The 23,120-nt window shown below is 39.9% G+C and overlaps 2 protein-coding genes across 5 annotated transcripts; both read left to right on the forward strand.

Annotated features, from left to right (window-relative positions):
* Positions 1 to 1,396: 1,396 nt before the first annotated feature.
* LOC114770272 (class I histocompatibility antigen, F10 alpha chain-like) lies at positions 1,397 to 15,164 on the forward strand. Of its 4 annotated transcripts, XM_028964046.1 has the most exons (12): positions 1,397 to 1,594; positions 2,402 to 2,412; positions 9,450 to 9,729; positions 9,816 to 10,115; positions 10,204 to 10,488; positions 11,832 to 11,954; positions 12,216 to 12,494; positions 12,773 to 13,057; positions 13,278 to 13,556; positions 14,047 to 14,070; positions 14,151 to 14,195; positions 14,444 to 15,164. In XM_028964046.1, exons 1-12 carry the CDS (start codon positions 1,549 to 1,551, stop codon positions 14,482 to 14,484), a joined length of 1,998 nt encoding a protein of 665 aa, XP_028819879.1. In that variant the 5' UTR covers positions 1,397 to 1,548; the 3' UTR covers positions 14,485 to 15,164. The 4 variants fall into 4 exon arrangements, with proteins under 4 accessions (XP_028819879.1, XP_028819880.1, XP_028819881.1 ...); XM_028964047.1 differs by lacking the exons at positions 9,450 to 9,729; positions 9,816 to 10,115; positions 10,204 to 10,488; ... (5 more) ...; positions 14,151 to 14,195; positions 14,444 to 15,164 and adding exons at positions 2,848 to 3,147; positions 3,236 to 3,520; positions 3,612 to 3,731; ... (4 more) ...; positions 6,682 to 6,774; positions 7,091 to 7,963 and having other exon boundaries at positions 1,432 to 1,594; positions 2,402 to 2,692; XM_028964045.1 differs by lacking the exons at positions 1,397 to 1,594; positions 2,402 to 2,412 and adding an exon at positions 7,094 to 9,014 and having other exon boundaries at positions 9,439 to 9,729.
* Positions 15,165 to 16,905: 1,741 nt separating this feature from the next.
* rnf5 (ring finger protein 5) lies at positions 16,906 to 22,305 on the forward strand. Its single transcript, XM_028964049.1, has 6 exons — positions 16,906 to 17,187; positions 18,251 to 18,269; positions 19,246 to 19,358; positions 19,648 to 19,702; positions 20,033 to 20,144; positions 21,512 to 22,305. Exons 1-6 carry the CDS (start codon positions 16,979 to 16,981, stop codon positions 21,628 to 21,630), a joined length of 627 nt encoding a protein of 208 aa, XP_028819882.1. The 5' UTR covers positions 16,906 to 16,978; the 3' UTR covers positions 21,631 to 22,305.
* The last annotated feature ends 815 nt before the right edge of the window (positions 22,306 to 23,120 follow it).

The following is a 23,120-nucleotide window of genomic DNA, read 5'->3' on the forward strand; positions in this document are numbered from 1 at the left end:
TGATCAGCCAGGTTGCGTATTTTGGTCTTTTGCAATTATTTGTGAACATGTTGTTCTGCCCTGTTCCGGGTACTGTGAGTACAATAATTAATTCAACAATCATTTGGTTTATTTTTATTATTTAAAAAATATGTCTTTATGACTTCGGTGTGCTATTTTTTTATGACTCTCATTGAAGTGCTCTTTGTAAACTGGTGTTACTGCAACATTTACGGCATTTATCAGACGCCCTTATCCAGAGCGACTTACAATCAGTATTTACAGGGACAGTCACCCCCTGGAGCAACTTAGGGTTAAGTGTCTTGCTCAGGGACACAATGGTATTAAGCGGGATTTGAACCTGGGTCTTCTAGTTCATAGGCGAGTGTGTTACCCACTAGGCTACTACCAGTACCACTGCAAAGGCTGTTTATGTTCACACAATGTATGAATTGTGGTAAGTGCAAAAAATATATATTGTAGGGTGGAAGTCGCCTAGTAAGTAACACTCTCGCCTATGAACCAGAAGACCCAGGTTCAAATCCCACTTACTACCATTGTGTCCCTGAGCAAGACACTTAACCCTAAGTTGCTCCAGGAGGGGACTGTCCCTGTAACTACTGATTGTAAGTCGCTCTGGATAAGGGTGTCTGAAAAATGTTGTAAATGTAATGTAAATGTAAATATAATGCTGTTTATATGACATACTCGTGATCTGACAACAATATGTAATAAATATATTTTAATGAATACATATGTTCTTTTAAAGAAAACAATTAAGTGTTCACATGAAAATGTTAGTTTCAGGTCTATGTGTTTTATTAAATAGCCATTATGTATAGTTAAACATTAAGGGGTTAGCCTTACAATTGCATGCAAACCTACTTGAGGTTTTGGACATAAACTCAGTCCCCATCTGCTGACATTAATGAGGCTATAGGAAACCACAGCACACAGCAGAATACTCACCTGCTTCTACCCATGATTACAGTATTAAATATATTATTATTTTTTTCTAGATATTGCCTAAATTTCATAATCTTCTTTAAGTGTTAAGACGAGACGGTTCTAAGTAGAAGAATTTCACTGCGGGGAATAATGTTGCACTGTTGTCTGTATGTGAGAATAAAACTTGAGCTGGAATTTGAACGCCAGGCGTTGCTGGTAAATGTTGCCAGATCATGTTAGAGAAACTAGCAACCATAATGGGTGACAACAAATGATACGGAAGACGCCTAAATTGATATCGTTTTCGCCCTAAAGGTTTATTGTAGCGTTTGAAAAATTAAATAGTTTCATCGCTGATAATTTTTTTTTTAAAGCCCAACATTCTAAACGTTTAATTGAAGCAGATCTGTCAACCCCGCGCGGCGTCACGTGATTGTCGAGAAATACCCGGCGCGCCTGCCGCGTCGTGGTTACAGCTGACATGGCGCAGCCGCGGACGCCGATTGGCGAGAGACGCGGAAGGCGAGAAGTGGCGAGAACTGCGGGAGGCGAGAAGGAGCGACGCAGCCTGGCGCGACGAACGCCGTTTTATTACATTTCAGCCACGGAGCGATGTAACAAATGTCGAGGACGGTGGTTTTCGCCTTTTGCGTCCTATCTGCGACAGGTGCGGTGCAGAAAAATGCTAATTCGTTTTCAATAATTACTTCCTTTCAGATTAATCCCTTTCTGGATGTATTGCCATGCTTTAAAAACAAACTGGTGAACAGTTGAACTTTATTAGAACGATTACAGTAGTTACATGTTAACTACATGTTAACTAGGTCGTGTTCTAGAAAAAAAGATATGAATAAATGAAGTTAAAGTTGAAAGTGAAAGTAAATTTGTCGACGGGCCTTTATGCAACCAGCTCACATGTAGAAATGACAATATGAAAATGTTAATGCATGTGTTTTCACATGCATGGTTATATCTAAAAGAGATCCAAGGTCACGTTATTACTACATTGTTAATTATTCATGAGATTAAAAAAAAATTTAAACTGTAAATACAAGATGATGAATGTGTCTGTATGTCGCATTTTTATTTTAATGTTTCTTTTTTCTTGCACTCATATTGTGACTAAAATAGTTGATGAATTTGGTGGTGAGAAACACAATATAACTATCATAAAATTTATTTGAAATCATAAAATGTGTTGGAATAGCTACAAACATCTAAACAGCTTGGTGAGACATAACTTGACTGCATTTTACAAAACATAAATGAAGTATTTAGTATTTATAGTTAATTGTATTTATGTTCATAGATCTTGGAGTCTAAAATGCATTGCAAGCGTATAATTAATACTTTAATCTTCTTCATAAAAGACTAATAATGTTGCTGTAATGCGAATGGGAATGTATTTGCTATGGCCGGGCGGCTGGGTCTGTTTGCATGTTCCTGTCTAATCGGACTGTATCATCATATACAGCAATCCAGCAGATCCCAGAGCGCCATTCCCTCTACTATGTCTACACTGCAATGTCGAAACCCGTGGCTGCTCCTGGCATCTTTGAATTTGTGGCCATGGGCCTGCTGGATGACCGACAGATCGACTACTACAACAGCAGAGATAAGGTGAAGGTTCCTAAACAGGACTGGATGAAAGAAAGGAATACAAAAGATTACTGGAATAAAGGGACTCAGTCACGGAGGAGTAAGGAGCAGTGGTTCAAAGTCAACATCAACATTCTGATGGAACGCATGAAGCAAAATAATTCTGGTGAGTCAGAAGGATTTACTGCTGTAGCAAATGTCTATCAAATTGTAATAGTCCTGTAATTTTTGTTGAGTGTGTAATTATACCCTTCTTGATAATTAGTAATAAGTATGATTATTATGAATAAATGTACTAATTACACTTGTTTGTCATTTTAGATATTCACGTACTGCAGTGGAGACATGGCTGTGAGATCGAGCCGTGGGCAGATGGGAAACCAAAATTCATGAAGGGTGTTGACGAGTACAGTTATGATGGCAGGGACTTCCTGTCGTTTGATGACTCCAACTCGCAGTGGGTCGCCCCAACAAGTGCAGCTGTACCCACTAAACAGAAGTGGGACGGGGTGCCCATCCTCAACCAGTACACCAAGGGCTACCTGGAGAGCGAGTGTGTGGACTGGCTCAGCAAATTCATGAAGTACGGAGAAAAAGAACTTGAGATGTTTGCTAAAGATTGTAAGTGCTGCGATCTGCTTGTAGCTAAACTGCTGGTGTTGTTTGGTGTCTGTGACATGATACATTTTTAATATTTTCATCTTTAAAGCTGCTCCAAGAGTTTATCCATTGGCGAAGAAGACATCTTCTCCAGACAAGCTTCTCCTGACCTGCTTCGCCACAGGCTTCTATCCCAAAGATATTCTACTGAATATAAAGAAGGACAAGATTACTCTGACCGAAGCTGACGGGGTGCAGACTGGTGACGTTTTGCCCAACGGTGATAACACCCACCAGCTGAGGAAAAGCGTGGAGATCCCCGAGTCTGACAGGGCAGAGTACGAATGTGAGGTGATCCACAGGAGCCTTGAGAAACCAGTAATTGTGAAATGGGGTAATTTTTATCAGCTACATAACTTACATCATTGATATAATAAAATAGCTCATCCAATAAAATCATTATTTATTCTGCTTTTGTTTTATAGATGGAAGCTATGCCACAAACCAAGGTCAAGGTATACTGGGAATTATACTGGGAATTATTGTAGTTCTTATCATCATAGGTCTCATCGTTGGGATTGTCATTTACAAGCGGAGAATAATTGGTACGTGCTTTTCTGTTCCTTTTGAAAATGGTTGATGTCTGGTATGTTGGATAAGTCAGTCAGACCAGGAGTAGATAAAGTGAACCTAAATAAAACAAACTAGACAAAACACCAATATTGAACAAGAAAATAAGACAATTACGTGTCAAAGATTTCCATAACTTCAGAAATTACATAGAGAACTTTAATTACATAGAGAACTTTAACGTAGAGAACTTTAAACTTTAACTCCGGGATGATGGTGTCATCGTTTAAAGAGCAAACTGATCATTATTCAAGCACAGTTATAATTAGGATGTTAAATAAAAGATTATTTTTCAGTACTTAGCTAGGACAATATGTCAGTTTGTTTACTATATTACATTTCTGCATCATAGAAAACGCCTTTAAAAGAATAGCTCAATTCAGTATTTCTGCATCATTTACACTAGTCTATTGTCACGACTTGGTAGTTCCTTAACATGTCCTGATTGTCTTTCAATGTTACACACATCAATGACTATTGTTCCTTTTAGGCAAATATGCTGACGCCAATGGAACTGGTAGGTCGCATTTTGTATTTTTAGTCAGTACTTTCATATCTACTGTTCTCATGTATAAACTTTTGCCTAAATACAAAGTATTTTAATTAGAATGTATGTCAGTCTTTTGTTTACTATATTACATTTCTGAATCATAGAAAACGCCTTTAAAAGAATTGCTCAATTCAGTATTTCTGCATCATTTACACTAGTTTATGGTCAGGACTTGGTAGTTCCTTAACGTTTCTTTATTGTCATTCGATGCTACACACATCAATGAATATTGTTCCTTTTAGGCGAAAATGCTAAAACCAATGGAACGGGTAGGTCCCCCTTTGTATCTTAAATCAGTACATTTATATCTACTGTTCTCATGTCCAAATTCTTGCCTAAATACAAAGTATTATAATTAGGATTTTTAATAAAAGACCTGAGATGCATTTTCAGGAGCTTGAACAATATGTCAGTATTTTGTTTACTATATAAATTTTTTTTTTTACTCCATAGAGAACGGCTTTAAAAGAATAGCTTAATTCAGTATTTCTGCATCATTTACACTGGGCAGGGCTTTACATTTCCTTAACATTTCTTTATTGTCATGTAATTTTACACACACATCAATGAATATAGTTCCTTTTAGGACAAAATGCTTAAGCCAATGGAACTGATAGGTCTTATTTTGTAATGTGAGCTGTTGTAATCAGAATGTTTAAGACATGTGCTGCATTTTCAGAATCTGCTCAAGTTGTCAGCCACATTTTAGCAAAAGGATCTGGTGAGACCCTCTAATAATAAGTCTTCAGTTCCTGCTTGTTCCTGGGGCATTTTCCCTTCAGTTTGGTCCTCAGCAAGTGAAATGCATGTTCAATCGGATTCAGGTCAGGTGATCGACTTGGCCATTGTAAAACAGTCCACTTCTTTCCCTTCAAAAACTCGTTGGTTGCTTTTGCAGTATGCTTTGGGTCATTGTCCATCTGCACTGTGAAGCGCCATCCAATGAGTTCTGAGGCATTTGGCTGAATGTGAGCAGATAATATTGCCCGAAAACACTTCAGAATTCATTGTGCTGCTTTTGTCAGCAGTCACATCATCAATACATACAAGAGAACCAGTTCCACTGGCAGCCATACATGCCCACGCCATGACATTTCCAGCACCGTGCTTCACTGATGAGGTGGTATGCTTAGGATCATGAGCAGTTCCTTTCCGTCTCCATACTCTTCTCTTCCCATCACTCTGGTACAAGTTGATCTTGGTCTCATCTGTCCATAGGATGTTGTTCCAGAACTGTGAAGGCTTTTTTAGATGTTGTTTGGCAAACTCTAATCTGGCCTTCCTGTTTTTGGGGCTCACCAATGGTTTACATCTTGTGGTGAACCCTCTGTATTCACACTGGTGGAGTCTTCTCTTGATTGTTGACTTTGACACAGATACACCTACCTCCTGGAGAGTGTTCTTGATCTGGCCAACTGTTGTGAAGGGTGTTTTCTTCACCAGGGAAAGGATTCTTTGGTCATCCACCACAGTTGTTTTCCGTGGTCTTCCGGGTCATTTAGTGTTGCTGAGCTCACCGGTGCGTTCCTTCTTTTTGAGAATGTTCCAAACTGTTGTTTTGGCCACGCCTAATGTTTTTGCTATCTCTCTGATATGTTTCTTTTGTTTTTTCAGCCTAATGATGGCTTGCTTCACTGATAGTGTCAGCTCTTTGGATCTCATCTTGACAGTTGACAGCAACAGATTCCAAATGCAAATAGCACACTTGAAATGAACTCTGGACCTTTTATCTGCTCATTGTAATTGGGATACTGAGGGAATAACACACACCTGGCCATGGAACAGCTGAGAAGCCAATTGTCCCATTACTTTCGGTCCCTTAACAAGTGGAAGCTGTTGCAAACTGCAAACTGTTGTAATTCCTACACCATTCACCTGATTTAGATGTAAATATGTAAATAAAAGCTGATAGTCTGCAGTTAAAGCACATCTTGTTCGTTTCATTTGATATCCATTGTGGTGGTGTATAGAGCCAAAAATGTTAACATTGTGTCGATGTCCCAATATTTATGGACCTGACTGTATTTAACTTTTTCCTTTGACTAGGTCATAGCAGCTTTGCTGGCCTAGACAGCGCTGGGAGAGACAACCCCAAAGATCAAGGTGACAACATTCAGTGGCTAGATGCAGCTGATTGAAGTATTTCTTCATGTTTTGTATTATTTGTTTGTCCATATAATTATTTGACCAGGCCATGTAATTATAACAGATGTGTACTTTTGACATGTAACATGTCCTAAGCCAGGGTATGTTGTCTTCTTTCAGATTCAGCAAGTAGTCAAAGGAGCACAGACTCAGGTAAGATTATTGAAATCTTTGTTGAGAATATTTATATGCTGCCAATTTTCCATCCTAATTTCATTCCCTTTGACCAGGCCAAGGCAGTGCTGGCAGTGACGAAACATCCAATCCCCTGTTGCATAATGAAGCGGACAACGTTTAGTAGCCGCTGGGTGATGCTGTGCAAGGTATGAAGCATCACCAGTGGAATGATAAAGGAGATCCTGATAGCTTTATTTGTCAAACTGAATAGTGTGAAGAACAAATGACCAGAAGACGTGCATGAAAAGTGATGTGACAATAAAAGCAAATTGGTCTGAAATAATCTGTAGTCTATAGCACAAAGAGTTAAAAATAACATTTCAGTCGAGCCGTGCATGTAACTATGGCTTTAAAATTATTTACGTCTTATTAACAGATGTTATATGAATTCGTTGCACTTTTGAGTTCACCTGTGTTTATTAAATTTTTTTACTTTGCCTGTTTTGTTTTATCTAATTACAGGAACAATTAATGATCAGCATTGTTTTGACGCCAACTACAGCAACTTCACCTTTTTTTTAATAATCACACAATTATGATCAGATTGTTATTTCATGTTTCATGTCCTGTGAATGCAATAATTAATGTGGCAATCATTTCAATGCTGTGGAAAATTCCTTAGAGGCCCACAGCACACTTACCACAGAATGTCACAATGATGACCAGACACGGGCCCCAACAAAAGTGTGACACTGAGGTGCTGCTGGAGCACCAGGGGTCCGTGTTGATATTATTTCACAAGTGCTATGGTGTTTTCCATTTCTCCATGGTGTGTGTACATTTTTCTCTTTCTTCTGTTTATTGAAATTCACCTTTTTTTTTATAAATGTTGAGCGTGTGCGTAATCGTGGCATGATAATCAGACGTCACAGCAGATGGTGATAATTCTCTTCCATGTCTATCCTCTTCTGCAGTTTTATTACAAATAACATTTCAAACAACCGTAGGTAATAATCGGTGAAATTTCTTTTATAACTACAGTCATTTCATTTTGTAACTTTTATTTCACAAATGTTATAGAGGGTTGTGTTATGATGTATGATATTTTGTACCATTTTAAAACATGTTTTTTTCATAACCTTCTGTCTGTTGTGTCAGTTGAAATCTAGTGTAATTGTAGTGGTTGCATTGTGTTAATGTGCATACAACATGAATTTTGGCTGCTTGGGGGTGTTGAAGCTATAATAAATCTGTCTTAAGGCCCTTCTTCCCTTTACTCAGACCTTTACTCATTACCTAAGTCTACTGTGTGTTGATGTAGATGAGTACAGTTATGACCTGGGGTAATTCTTATCAGCTACCTTACATAAACAAAATAAATGAATTCTCACTGGCGCTCATTCTCTGAATTTTGGATTATTTTTAGCCTCTGTTGTCTTCATGAAAGTCATGTTAATTGTCCACAACCCATATTTCTTATTGGAATCTTTCTACTGGTCATAGTTGTAGCTGTGTCCCTCACAATCTGGGCAAACTTTTTTTAAAAACATTTTCTTACATACATTGAAGGTATTGTTATGCTTTTTATTGTTTATTGTAAATATGTTTCTTATTTGCTTTGTATGCGGTATACTTGTACAAAAATGACGGCCAATAGGGAGCACTGTGATGGACACGTTCTGTTCATATTTGTGTGTTTGTGTAACAAAAGTCTGAAACATTTCCTAAATGGGCCCACATAGTATGCAGCTCAAAAACATGGACAATTCCAAAAACTAGACAAAATCTAAAATTAAGACAGGCTGCCTACAACTATACACATCCCATTCTTCTAGTCTATCGTACCTACCCATTCCGTTTGATTCGCTGCTTGTAAGTATGTTTCAGTGATTGGAAAAGTGTTTATGAAATTTTCATTTGTTTACAAAATATTCATTTGTTTTATGAATCTTGCTGGCCACTTCAAATTAACCCAAATTTAAAAAAAAACAAGAGGAAATTAATTGTTTTGTCTTTCAAATTGATACTCCAAATGAAAATAGATAAATGTCTATCAAAAATGAAGGTTCTGAGTTGCTGTTCAGAAAAAATTCTATATGTTAACCACACACCTTTCAGCAGGGTGTGCGAGAGCTGTTTCATTCTCTATGACTCCACCAGTCAACAGATGACGCTCTTTAATGTAGGTGGAACTGTAGGCTCCCGTAAACTCATTGGCTCGTAATTTTAAGAGAAGTGCATGTAGGAGGGAGGTGTGAAGGTTATATGTATTCATTTTCTTTAGCGTTTATCCAAAGAGCCTGTTGATCCTGAGTCCTGCGGCTATTGTGGCTGCTGACCCACCTCATCTCGGGTCACGGTGAGGAAAACTGCATGTGGAGGTTGATCAGAATGGCACTTCTCAGGATTTTCTTGTTCGTCTGTTTCATTTTGGTAGTGGGAAGTGGTGAGTATTCATTATTTGTCATTTAATGAAATGTTAATCGCTATGAGGTTGAAATTTGAACGAATCTTGATTGTTGTGTGACTGTAACAATTCTTGTTGTGTAAAAACAACCTGCAAAACAGCATTAGGCTGTGTTTTTTTTTATAAAAGAAATTATCATTTTTATAAAAGAAAATGAAAATGTTTCAAACCAACTTCCTGATGCACAGGATGGACCGGTAGAGTTGCATATTGAGTGTCAAATCATTGTCCACAAACACTTTGTGGAATGCTGACAGAGCAGATTCTATGACTAGCTGGATTGTGTGTGTTTGTATGTACAGTAGTTCGAAGTTCATGGACACTTGGACTGCGCAGACTTATGTAAAAGTTACAAACCTGTAAATAAGTGCACGTATGATGTCCTTGTTTGCCCAAACTGTAGCTGAACAGCAGATCCCAGAGCGCCATTCCCTCTACTATGTCTACACTGCACTGTCGAAACCCGTGGCTGCTCCTGGCATCTTTGAATTTGTGGCCATGGGCCTGCTGGATGACCGACAGATCGACTACTACAACAGCAGAGATAAGGTGAAGGTTCCTAAACAGGACTGGATGAAAGAAAGGAATACAAAAGATTACTGGGATAAAGGGACTCAGTCACGGAGGAGTAAGGAGCAGTGGTTCAAAGTCAACATCAACATTCTGATGGAACGCATGAAGCAAAATAATTCTGGTGAGTCAGAAGGCCTTACTGATTTTTCTTACGTACATATGCATACAGTGGCATTATAACCTTATAACTTTTTTTTTGTTTTTTAGATCTTCACGTGCTGCAGTGGAGACATGGCTGTGAGATCGAGCCGCAGGCAGATGGGAAACCAAAATTCATGAAGGGTGTTGACGAGTACAGTTATGACGGCAGGGACTTCCTGTCGTTTGATGACTCCAACTTGCAGTGGGTCGCCCCAACAAGTGCAGCTGTACCCACTAAACAGAAGTGGGACGGGGTGCCCATCCTCAACCAGTACACCAAGGGCTACCTGGAGAGCGAGTGTGTGGACTGGCTCAGCAAATTCATGAAGTACGGGGAAAAAGAACTTGAGAGATTTGCTAAAGATTGTAAGTGCTGCGGTCTGCTTGTAGCTAAACTGCTGGTGTTGTTTGGTGTCTGTGACCTGATAAATTTTTAATATTTTCATCTTTAAAGCTGCTCCAAGAGTTTATCCATTGGCAAAGAAGACAACTTCTCCAGACAAGCTTCTCCTGATCTGCTTCGCCACAGGCTTCTATCCCAAAGATATTAAACTGAATATAAAGAAGGACAACATTACTCTGACTGAAGCTGACGGTGTGCGGACTGGTGACGTTTTGCCCAACGGTGATGACACCCACCAGCTGAGGAAAAGCGTGGAGATCCCCGAGTCTGACAAGGCAGAGTACGAATGTGAGGTGATCCACAGGAGCCTTGAGAAACCAGTAATTGTGCAGTGGGGTAAGTGTTATAAATATCCAGATCCAAGGATCTAACAGTTCTCTCTCTGTATCTCACCTGCACACACATTGGGCCTTTTACGTTATCTGTGATGTTTTCATATTTTGCTTAATTAACGACTTCAGCTTTTTTCAGATCGTTTTAATCATCAATAAATTAAAAATCTAGTGGGTAAGTCGATGTCCTCTTTGCATGCACAATCCCAGTCATCCTTTGATGAAGATGAAGAACGAAGTGAAGTGATTGTCATTGTGAAGCACATCACACGGTGACACAACAAAATGTGTCCTCTGCATTTAACCATCACCCTGAGTGAGCAGTGGGCAGCCATGACAGGCGCCCGGGGAGCAGTGTGGGGGGATGGTGCTTTGCTCAGTGGCACCTCAGTGTCACCTTGGTGGTTCAGGGCTCAAACGGACAACCTTCTGATTATGGGTCCATTTCCTTTCCCGCTAGGCCACCACTGCCCCACTTAATACATTCCCTCAAAATATATATACATATATTAGGAAAATCCATGAGTCGAGCTTCCTGGAACAGGAATTTCCTTTCCTTTAGTCCACTTTGGTGTGGGTTTGAAATAATGTACCTTGGCCAGTTCCCTTTTACATTTACATTTACATTTACGGCATTTGGCAGACGCCCTTATCCAGAGCGACTTACAACGTGCTTAAGTTACCATCGATGAAGAGATCAATTCCGGTTCGCTAGGACCCCAACTATGAATACAATCTATTTTATTCACTCTGTTGTAGATTCTGTACACAAGTTCGACAACAAGAAAATTACAATTTAATCTAAAAATTCTTTAAAGAGGAAGGTCTTGAGCTGTCGTTTGAAGGTGCTCAGTGACTGAGCTGTTCTGACCTCAAGGGGAAGTTCATTCCACCACCGAGGGGCCAAGACGGAGAAGAGTCTAGATGAATGTTTTCCTTTTACCTTCAGAGATGGAGGGACCAGTCTGATGCAGGATCGACAGAAGGCGGCATGCGTCAGGTTCGGTTCCGTGCGAGGCAGGGTTCAGCTGTGCACGCCACCGGGAGGGGCCGCTTACACCGCTACATCTTTAGCTGTTTAGTAAGACGTCTGACCTTCTTCCATCGTGGAGCGAGTCCTTTGCCACCAAAGCACAACCAGAGAGAAGAAACATCGACAAACCGGCTTTTCTGTCTATGCCCTGTTACTTAGTGCTAAATTATACTGCTTATTGTTCTCTTCATCCAGCAACGCTAATTACCTGAGAATGACAAAAACTGAATCAATATGAGAAGCACTGTAACAAAACTTATCATCCTTCTCATGTGCATGTTTAACCTTCCTCCATGTCCTCTTATGTTATGCAGATAAGAGCCGTGACGTTACGCCTCGTTTTGAACTGATTGCAGTTTTCATTGTGATTGGACTCATTCTGCTGGCTGTGCCCGCCACCATAGTTCTGGCTGTTCGCCGCCGTAAGAAGATGGCTGGTCAGTGTTTTAAAATTAGGAGCTGCGTGATCCAGAGCTGTAGCATTTGTCTTTAACTTGCTCGTGGGGTGAGAGCCATATGTGTGTAAGTGACATTTTGGGTGAAACTCAAATGAATCCATTAGAATTCAAAAATGTTGTACTCTCATTAAAAAATATATTTTTAAAGTTGGCAAAATGTCACTTGCGCCTAAATAGTTGTCACCCCTCGGATTGATGTTGAATAATAAATTGAATAATACAAATTTTCATGTGCCATAGCTCTTTCAGCGCCCCCAAATGTTGTGGGATCGACATCATTCCTGAAACCGGGCGTTCTTAAGCTGTCATGTACAGCTTCGGGCTTCTTCCCAAAGAACATCAAAATTGTGTTCATGAAGGACAATCAACCAGTGCCTTCCATCGCCAGCGAGCTGCAAAAACTCCCAAATGAAACTTACAAGCTGACAAATACTCTGGACATTCCGCAGTCAGACCTGCGAAGCTATGAATATGAAGTGAAGCACGCAGAACTGACAGCTCCCATAACTGGCGAGTGGGGTAAGCGTCTTGATATTTAACATGGCCTCACTACACTCAGAGAAATTGAATGAGATGAAATTGTTGGTTGAGTTAAACCAAACTGTAACGTAATGAGTGGAACATTAGAGCCGCATGGGGGCAGAAAATGAACTAATGATGAAGGCCAAATTGCCATGGTTGGAGTTGAATTGCATAACATTTATTTCGCAGCTCATTTAAATAAAAAAATACGATTTTTCCCGTGAAAATTGACCAGTGAAACGACTCCTGAGATCATTGTTTTTCATGTTCCCTAGCTCCTGCTGAAGCTCCAGATGTTCTTGAATCTACCTATTTGACTCCAGGCAAGGTTGAACTGCGATGCAAAGCAACTGGCTTCTTCCCCAAAAACATAGAAATGAGTTTCAAGAAGAACAATGTGGCGGTGCCCACTAATCTCACCGGACCAACCAGGCTTCCTGATGGGACTTATGAGCTGACAAAGACGATTGAGATTCCAGAGCCAGAGCTGGGGGAATATAACTACATGGTGAATCATGCAGGACTGGCACAGCTGACACAGCTGATAACTGGAAAATTTGGTAATCATAAAATCTACTCAGTATCAAATTTGAATGGGAGTGTACTGTAGTGATCACAATGCCTTTTGCAATTCCTTAGAAGCACACTTTCCCATGATATAATATTTGATAGTATAAAAACAGAAATATTTCTCCACTTGCACTATTGTGAACATTAGGAGCATTATAAATTGTATATAAAATATGCAAAATGACGAATGCTGATTTTCATGTGCCATAGCTCTTCCAACTGCCCCATTTGTTGAGGTATCGGAAGAATACGTGGATCCAGGACATTTGCAATTAAAGTGTACAGCTTCAGGCTTCTTTCCAAAAAACATCAATGTGGTTATCATGAAGAAGAATGAAGAAGTTTCCACTGAGGCCAGAGGGCCAGAACAACTCCCTGACGGAACTTATACACTGACAAAGACCCTTGAGATCCAGCATTCAGACCTCCAAGAGTATGAATACAATGTGACACATCCAGTGCTCACAAATCCCATAAGTGGCACGTGGGGTAAGCGTTCAGTCTACATCTCAAACTGTGTTGCTCGGTTCTCTGCATTGGTGGTAATGAGATTATACATACGATATGTACATACAATACCTATACCAACTTTATTTATAAAGCACTTTAACTTACCCTCATAGGACTCACGTGGGATTGAAAAAGGAATCAGTTCATAAAATAATTTTAAAATAACTAAATAAAAGGATTTCCCATTCAGATATAGGGTTCGAGGTGTTGACCAGGACAGGTAAAAGAAAAATCGGACCCATAGCGGCCACACCTCGTACCTTACATGACTTAAGGTTATTCTGGTACAAGATTCTATGTCTAGGCACTGGTCAATGTGGTTTCATGTGTATTTTAATATGAGTATGTGTTTTACATGTATATGTATTGTACATACATTAGTTCTACAGGCAAAATACGTGCCATGGTCTTGTATTCACATAAAGGTCACAGTAGAATCTTTCTGATTGCTTTTATTAATCTCTTGTAGGATCAAGCCAATTACAAGACTCAGGTAATGTTACTCTATAATAATGTTATTTTATTGTTCATTTGCAGAATGTGGTTTAACATTACTGTGTTTTGTTGCTGTAGGCCATGGAAGCGATGTGAGTCTTCAAGGGTCAGCTGACAGAACAAGTAAGATGTTTCCACAACATTTTCATAAAGTAGAATAGTGTGACAGAATATTTTTACAGATCAATCAATTTATAGCATTGTTAGAATATTGCCTATGATCAATCAAAATCTCCAAATGACAAAGTTATCATTTTCAATGTATACAGTCTTTTTAAATGATAGCACAGACGTGAGCATGAGAATGAGAATGCATTGTGTAAAGGCAGAAGCATCTGAAGGTTTGATGAAATTCTGATTCATCTTCCTAGGCCTGGGGAGCAACAGCAGTACTGAAGCAGTGCCTACTTAAAAGCATGTCTAGCATTAAGGCCTCAGCAATATTTGCACTGGACCCTGATGACCGGACGGCTGAGCGCTGATGGATGAACAATATATGAACAGTATATACACAGAACTTAAGAGTTTTTTTAATAAATACTGTTATCTGTTTCAGATCAAAACTGTACTATTTAGTGGCCCATGTGCTTCAGAGTAATTTTAATGATGTTCATTGCATTTTTAATGCCTGTGAGATTAAGCACTGTTTTTTCTTTGTCACTTACAAGTTATTAAATTAGCCTTTTCTTAAACAAATCAAATTATGTAACAAGATAGTAAGACCTGAACTATTACTATTTCTAATGGGTTACCGTATTAATAAAACATACTATTTTTGGTCAGTGATTTATATCATCTAAACCACATTATGGTGCTTTTTTCCTTTTTATGAAGAAAGACCTCTGTAATATGCCCATACTGTTGTCCTCACCTGAATAACAACTTTATGTACTTATATATAGACCAAGTATATAGATCTAGAATTTATTAGTGAAACACTGTGTATAACTACTATTTATTTTCTAAACCTTCTGTACAATATTTGTCTATACAACATATAGATGTTGTATACAAGTGTAAATAAAATAAAATACTGAAATAAAAACAGTATTGTATTTCCAGTGTTAATAAAGTCTTACGGCGCTATCTGAAGTAAGTAGTGTCCAAATGATTATCATGGATATGAACTGGTGAATCCGTCTTTTGGGGCAGTTTAATGGTCACACCAAGGAAGAGGCATGACACGGTGAGGTTTATTAACAAAAAAAACAACAACACAATATTAAGTGGCACTGGTGCCAAATAAATGGAAATAATTTCTAGGCAACATCTAAGATGCATTGAACTGCCACTGGACATGTATCAGGTTAGAGGAGAACTCACAGGGACCAAAGGTAATGGCTTTAAAAATAAGGTTTCTAATTACATTTAATAGGTGAGATTAATTAGGACAGACAAGACTGTCGTTTGTAGGGTGGTAGTAGCCTAGTGGGTAACACACTCGCCTATGAACCAGCAGACCCAGGGTCAAATCCCACTTACTAACATTGTGTCCCTGAGCAAGACACTGTGTGTCTCCAAGGGGGCTGTCCCTGTAACTACTGATTGTAAGATAATATATAAGTAACATATTGTTTCAAGAACTTGTTTAAAAAATTGAGCGTGTTAATCCTAATTAAACCAGGGTTTTTTTATTTTGGTGTGTATTAGGTATAAGATTGGAACATTTTTGCTTAAGATGTATAAACGGGAGTATAAAATAAAAAGAGTAGCAACACTGTTAGAAATATTATGGAAATGTGTCTACATGAAAGAGAATAATCAACAGTTAAAATCTATATACATAACTTGGGCTTCACAAGTGTAACACATAAAGGACTGCAGCAATGGCCATTCCAGGAGCCGAAACTGTAAATCCAGACCAGAATTTTGATTCAGCCAAGTATAGGGGTGTTGAAATTAAACGTATAATCGATGCATCGCAATGCAGATGTGCATCGATATTGCATTGATGCAGTGCAGAACATAGTTCTCCATCTGTGCACAGTCTAAATAGTCCCATCAGTGTCATGTGAAATGGGATTTTTAGTTTAATTCAGTTAAATAAAAAAAATGAATTCTGTAAAGAAAACTGTTTTGAACTAAGATGTCACAATTACATCAGGGTTGTTTTTTTTACACTCAGCATTGCTGTTCACTGTTTATTTTTGAATATGCAACTGTGTACCGAATTAATAATAGAAAGGTATTAGACATTAAAACAAATTATATTTCTATAAATCGGGTCTATAGTTAGATCCAATTGTTTACGATTACAAATGTTGTTTAATTTAATATTGACAACAGAGGCATTTGTATTGTTCTCTTTCAGAGTGATTGGCTGTAACCTTTTTCAAAAGAAAACATCTCATTTCTATGCTGTGACTGAGTTGATAAAGCACTGAGAAACCGACATTTGTGGTTGGTTTGTATTACTGCAGAACGATAATGTCAGTTCAATTCTTTACCTTCTGTTGCTGTCGTTTACCTTCTTAGACATTTTACTTTGAAAGGTTTCTAGTGGTTACAGGCCACCATCTTGGAAGAGAACAATACAAACATTTTTCTGCTCAAAATCAAAGCATCCGCAGAGGCAACTTCGTGTGACCATGTAGAAAATGTATGGCATGCATCGTGATGCATCGATATCGAGGCTCTAATTATCGTATTCGAATCGATTCGAATCGTCGCACCCCTAGCCGAGTATCGGGGAGTGGGTCACGCCTGAATGCACGTCTCTACGGGTCGGTGGCCTCAAAAATCCCGGTCCGGACACTTTACTTCTGATCCGAGAATGTCCGTAAAGACGCTTCTTACGTCAGGCGCGCCACGCCCTCCCCGGCGCTCACGGAGGCGGAAGTTGCCGAGTGGCTCCGATCTCATGCTGATCCGTCGCGCAGCGCGCAACTTTGCCCCGGTAAACAGCCATGGCGGCCGCGGATCCCGGACCCTCGAACGACGGAGAGCCCGCCGGCAGGGGCGGCTTCCCGTCCGGCGAGAGCAGCAACGAGCGCGACGGCGCCAGCGGCAGCGGCGGGGAGGGCGAGCGGGAGCGGGACCGGGCCACGTTCGAGTGCAACATCTGCCTGGACACGGCCAGGGACGCGGTCATCAGCCTGTGCGGACACCTGTTCTGGTACGGTGCGCTTCTGGCTCCGGTCTGCTCGCTGCTTTATTGTCCCGGTGTTGTTCAAAATCGTATGAAATGTAGTTAAAAATGTAAGAAAAATTAGTCTTCTTATTGTTAATATTAACGACAGTTTAGTCAGTGATGTTCCTGCTTTGGTAAACTAAGCTAATGTAAACTTAGCATTGTTAGCATATCTTAATTTATTTATTGTAGCCTCACTCTAACCAAATTTTTAATCATGCTGTCGTTAAAAAACGCTTGAATAGTTCACCTTGTACCATCATGTATGTCTTTTTTTTCTGTTTTCCTGAATTTTGTCATGCACAACTGGCGTTAGCCAGCTGGCTAATCACTAGCCGGCTGTCTGGAGATACGTTAGCCAGTTCGGAACAGAAGCTGGAAACCGTTCAACGCCTTAAAAAAGGTTTAATGTACTTCCAGTGTCATTTACTGCGTGAGATCAGTATTATTTACTGTTGCTCCCGCAACATTAACTGAGACGGCGAGATTGGGGGAGCCAACGTTTCATTATCACTAATCCCATTAAGAGCCGACTTGACGGTGCCGTGCGTGGGTCTGAGCCTCGGGGCAGGGATGGTGCGGCCTCCAGATAGTCCGCGATGAGTTTACGGTGGCGGGATTAGGGAGCAGGGGAGGATTCGGGTCACGGGATTGGATGACATGATGACGTTTTTCAGAGTTTTCTGGAAGCCGAACATCGTTAGATACATGCGTGACGCTTGAAATGAACTTTGTTTCAGTTTTTTATTTTTTTGGAAGGTCCTTGTTGTCCTTCCAAGTTCACAGTTTCGCTGTGCAGTTCAGGGCTGTTCATCTTAATCCATTCAGAGTGGGCTAAGACCCCCCAGGAAAGCCACGAGACGTCTTACTTCAGAGGTGGTTGTTTTGTGCAAGGCAATAAAAACGTTAGTTTAAATGCATTTTAAACTTTGATCACCATCAACTGATATGATAACATATTCCAAGGTCGGAATATTCATGCTTGTTTTTGTTTTTTTCCCCCTTCCTTCCTTCCTTCCTCCTGCTGTCCCCGCCTCCTGCCATATAGCTGGCCCTGCCTGCATCAAGTAAGTATGGCACGATTGTACGTCCCTGGTCGCGTAAGTCGGAGCCTGCAGAAGGCCCGAGACGATAAGCGCCGCGAGCGCGTGTTGGCTCACTGTTGGCAGTGAGGACCGAAGCCCACACCTGCTTGGGTGTCAGTTACGTATGTGATTTTGTCGATGGCCGGTCCACTCTGCACTGTACTCTGAACCCTTAAGCAATAATTCAGTGAGTGTTGGCTGTGCTGGCTAATTATCTAGCGCCACTTCAGTAGCTTTCCGACTAAGCCATTTCATGTTTATTTTATTTTTCAGGTCTAGAGTTTAATACACAAAGGCTCTCTGCAGAAGTTTTAGGAAGTAGTGAAACTAAAAAGAATTTTCATCTTCACATTACAGTCTAATTTCAGATGAGATCTTATGATATCAACTAGTGATCAAGTACAAGAACTGGGTGTCAGTCTCTCCCAACTCTGTAAACTAATGAATGATCGCCTAAAAACAAAAGTACAGATGGAGAACAATAATATTGCATTGCAGCACACATAATGTGTAGTTATGCAGCTTAGTTTGTATTGAATATTTCTGCTTTTATATTCAGTATAACTGTACCCAATATACATATTCATGCTGCACAACAATATGGCACCCTTAAATGCTTTGTGTGTGTATATATATATAATATACATCATACGTGTATTGTTGCATGTATTTTTCTGTGCCTCTTATTTTTGTAGTAGCTTTTGAACACTTGAGTTTATTGTGGTGCATTATAATTGTAATCAAATGGAATTGTGAAATTTTGGATATTTCTATCTAAATTCTTATATATATTACATGTTTAATATCTGTGGTAACACAGAAATCTTAAAGCACAGAAAGCTTAAACTTTCTGCTTTTTTACTCACATCACATGATTTATTAGGCACTTTATCAGGTACTGTAAGTGTTTGAAGCCTCAGAATATTTATTAATTTGTTTATTGTACTTTTCGTTTCAGTGGCTGGAGACCAGGCCCAGTAGACAGCAATGCCCAGTTTGTAAAGCAGGGATTAGCAGAGACAAAGTCATCCCACTGTATGGCAGGGGGAGCACCAGTCAGGAGGACCCCAGGTACGAGCTCTCGACGAATTTTAACATTCACAATAGTTAGAGTAAAGAAGTTCTGGTAAAGAATTTTTTTTTTAGCCACTTCATACTATTGTTTTATTATTTTGCTGTGCTTCGTGAAAAATGGAGGGACATTTTAGAAAAAAATAAATGGAGCATGTGAGTCTGCATTCGCCCTAATGGTAAAACTGTCATGGTGTAACCCGATCATGGAATGTAATAAAATGAACTATTAATTGGATATTGTAGACGGAGCTGATTGGCCGTGTGTGTGTGTGTGTGTGTGTTACAGATTGAAAACCCCACCCCGACCCCAAGGACAGAGAACAGAACCTGAAAGCAGAGGGGTGAGTGAGGCAAAAATTTATATAGATAGATAGATAGATAGATAGATAGAGACACATACACACACACGCACACACGTTTATACCAATCACCCATGACATAATGGGTGGCCTGTAAGATGTGAGGTGGCATCTGTAGTTGCTACAAGTCCTTAGAGAAGACAAAGCTTTCACTTGAGTAATATACTGCCGGGTGCCATGACCAGTCACTCATTTTATTCACCTGTAAGGGGTCATGATGTTATGGCTCAGTGGTGCTTTTGTCATATTAGGTGGCTACTGTGGGCATGTGAATTTGCAGTGAATATAAAGCAGCCCTTCATTGCTTTTCAGGCCTTCCAGGGATTTGGGGACACGGGCTTTCACATGTCATTTGGTATCGGTGCTTTTCCCTTCGGCTTTTTCACCACAATATTCAACACCAATGACCCCTTCCACAGAGCAGGTGAGAATTCATTTTAAATGATTATGACCTTTATTAAACAAAAAAGACATTAGGACGTCTTGTCAACAGATAAGATAAATTCATAATTTGGATGGAATAGAAAACACAAATGTCAGAATAGAATTTTAGCATGCAAAAAAACTTCATGGCTCTAAACTGTGACCAATTTCTCAATGGTGCGACAAAAAAATAATCTGTAAACCCTATGTGATTCATGCAACAAACGCATATTAGGTCCGTGTCGTATTCTAAACCAAGCAGAGGTCGCGAAGGGCGACACTTCCTCTGATTGGCTGAGGTCCAGATATTCCTGTACTGACTCGACAAGTACAGCTTTTTAAACCACAAGCCAACATTATCGTGGCGGCAGATGTCTGCCAACATGACTGTAACAATATGCTTCGCATGTTACAATATTTTTTAAGTATAATTTTTTCATAGTCACAGTTTTTTCCACACCTCAGATTTAGTTTTTGTAATCGCCAGAAGCTAGCATCCATTTCGCTGCCTTATCTTTCATTTTAGCAGTAATCAGAACGACTTAGCCTTAGTAAAATGATGCAAAAAGCACAATGCATCAATAAAATACGTTGCATAAAGCGATAAATGTACTGGCCCAGTGTCCCCTCTCCCCGCTGCCTTTCAGCAACAGGCAGATTTTCTTTCTATTTCATTTAAACGTGATGTCGGAAATTTGGTGCACCTAACTTTTGTGCTGGTGCACCTAAGGAATAGTTAGTTAGGTGCAACCAGTGCAAAAAGTTAGTCGAGAGCTCTGCAAGTGGTAATCTGCTCTTTCAGTTTACACTTTTGAAAGCAGTTGGCATGCAAGCAAAATGCATTAACTAGCATTCCACCAACGGTATCAATATAGTTTTCTTACAGCTTCTCACAACATGAGTACAAATGAAGTAGTCTCTCCCAGATTAAATTTGTCCTTTTGTATAATTTCAGATTAAAAAAAATAATCTAGTTTGGGCTACTTTCATAATAGTTCCATATTTGTTCCCTATCTGATCTGTGATCCAACAACAACAACAATCATATTGTTTTTTTTTTTTTCATACCATGTCACTGTGTGTCATTTCTCGTTTTTCAGCACCAGTGACTCAAATGACAAATATTCAAAAAATCTTGTTGTAGATATGAATAGATATTAAATCTTTTTGCACATTCCCTTTCTAACAGCTGTATCGGTACGATCTGTAACAGCTGTATCTGCGCAGCTCTACTGTCTTCCATTATGTTTTCCAAACCGAACATGGTGTCTGCTGTTTCCTCCTCGCTCCACCAATGCGGTTACATGTCACAACATAATATTGATCGTGGCCATCGTCAATTAAAACGGCGTCTTCTTTTACCCACAGAACCGTATTATGCTGGTGATCAACATGCCAACGTGAACCCCAACAACGGCAATAACTGGCAAGACTCCTGTTTCCTGTTTCTGGCCATCTTCTTCTTTTTCTGGATTTTGAGTGTGTGAGAGGGTGTAGTCATGGGACAGGGACACACATACACACGCGTACACAAACCAGTGCTCCTTTGCACATACAGGACCGAAATGTCGTCAGACGGATAAAATAAAATGTGATGAATCCCTCCCTCGGGAGGGGTGAAGAAATGAAAAAACGTAAACCTTTTTGGGGGGGGGGGGGGACATGTGCACTAAAATGTGCTGGCGTCTGGTGGTGACAGTGCAGTACTTTCTCTCATTTTCCTTCTCCCTTGGTCACTTATATGTTTATATGTGTAAAAATATGTATACACACACACACACACAGTCGAGGATGGCACTTAGTGACTTCAGCTGCAGTAGGTATCAGTGTTGGGTCGGGGTGGGTGTATATAGACAGTATTACATAACTGGAATCAGATTATTTCTCCCGTTTTTAACGAATTCTTGCAATGCATCGTGGGAACTACATTAGAAAGTACCGCTGCTATGTAGTGTTATTTCATTGAGACTGGGTGAAGTGGGGGACACCGAAGGTTCAGCAGCACGCACTAGTCTCTGAAAAGTACCAAATTGGTCCAAATATGAGACTTTTATTGTAATAAAATGCGGCTGGCATTTGTGGTGCCGTCTGCAGGGTCAACACACACAAAAAAAAAAAACAAAGTACCAAATACAATATATTTTGTAACGAATCTTGAAAAAGGAGAGGTTGTCTACTGTTCGGGCCAATACAGTAACTTGTTCAATGCCAAAGAAACATTTCGCAAAAGCTACATCTTGGTGGTGCACAGAAGCGTCTGTGAAGATTTCAGCACAGAACAAAACCACAACACTGTGTTCTCCAGTGCACTAAACGTCTTAGCATTTACCTAAAACGTTAAACACAAAGGGCATCGCGGAATTTGCAAGGTTACGTGAAAACGGACTTTGCATCAAGCTGTTGGGATCTCGGAAGACAAGTCGGTGTGTATCTGAGTGGATTTGTCCTCGGAATTGGGCAATCGGGTCCCTCCTGCGGACCCGTTCGACCGGTTTAAATGTGGTAGCACGCCGCACACTGTGTGCTGTTTAGTGTTCCAAGTTATGAGTATGTGCAGGTATGTGTGTGTGGTTGACGTGTGTGTTTGTGTGTGTGTGCGCGCATATGGCAGAAAATGGCCAGCAGACAGCTTCGTGGAAAAAGTGTTATTACTGTGGGGAACGTTGTTCATATCCTTCTAAGCTTATTCACATTACAAAAACTCACCTTTAAGTAAAAAAAAAAACCCTCCTTTGTGTGTTCATAACTGTTTCTTTTGTAATACTTTCTCTGTGGGGGTGTGTATGTATATATATATACTCCTGTGTGTATATATGGGAATTGTGTTTAAGTGATTTAAAGTTGGTGGCCGTGGATGAAATTGGGATTTTTTTTTTTTTTTTTTTTTTTGGTCCTTCAACTGCACTGTCCTATCAGTCACTCCTGTCACCCTCACGTGAAAGCCGATTGGCTGGTACGAGCAGCTTGAGCCGGATAG

Source organism: Denticeps clupeoides, chromosome 20 (assembly GCF_900700375.1).
Source record: "Denticeps clupeoides chromosome 20, fDenClu1.1, whole genome shotgun sequence".
NCBI classification, from domain to species: Eukaryota; Metazoa; Chordata; class Actinopteri; order Clupeiformes; family Denticipitidae; genus Denticeps; species Denticeps clupeoides.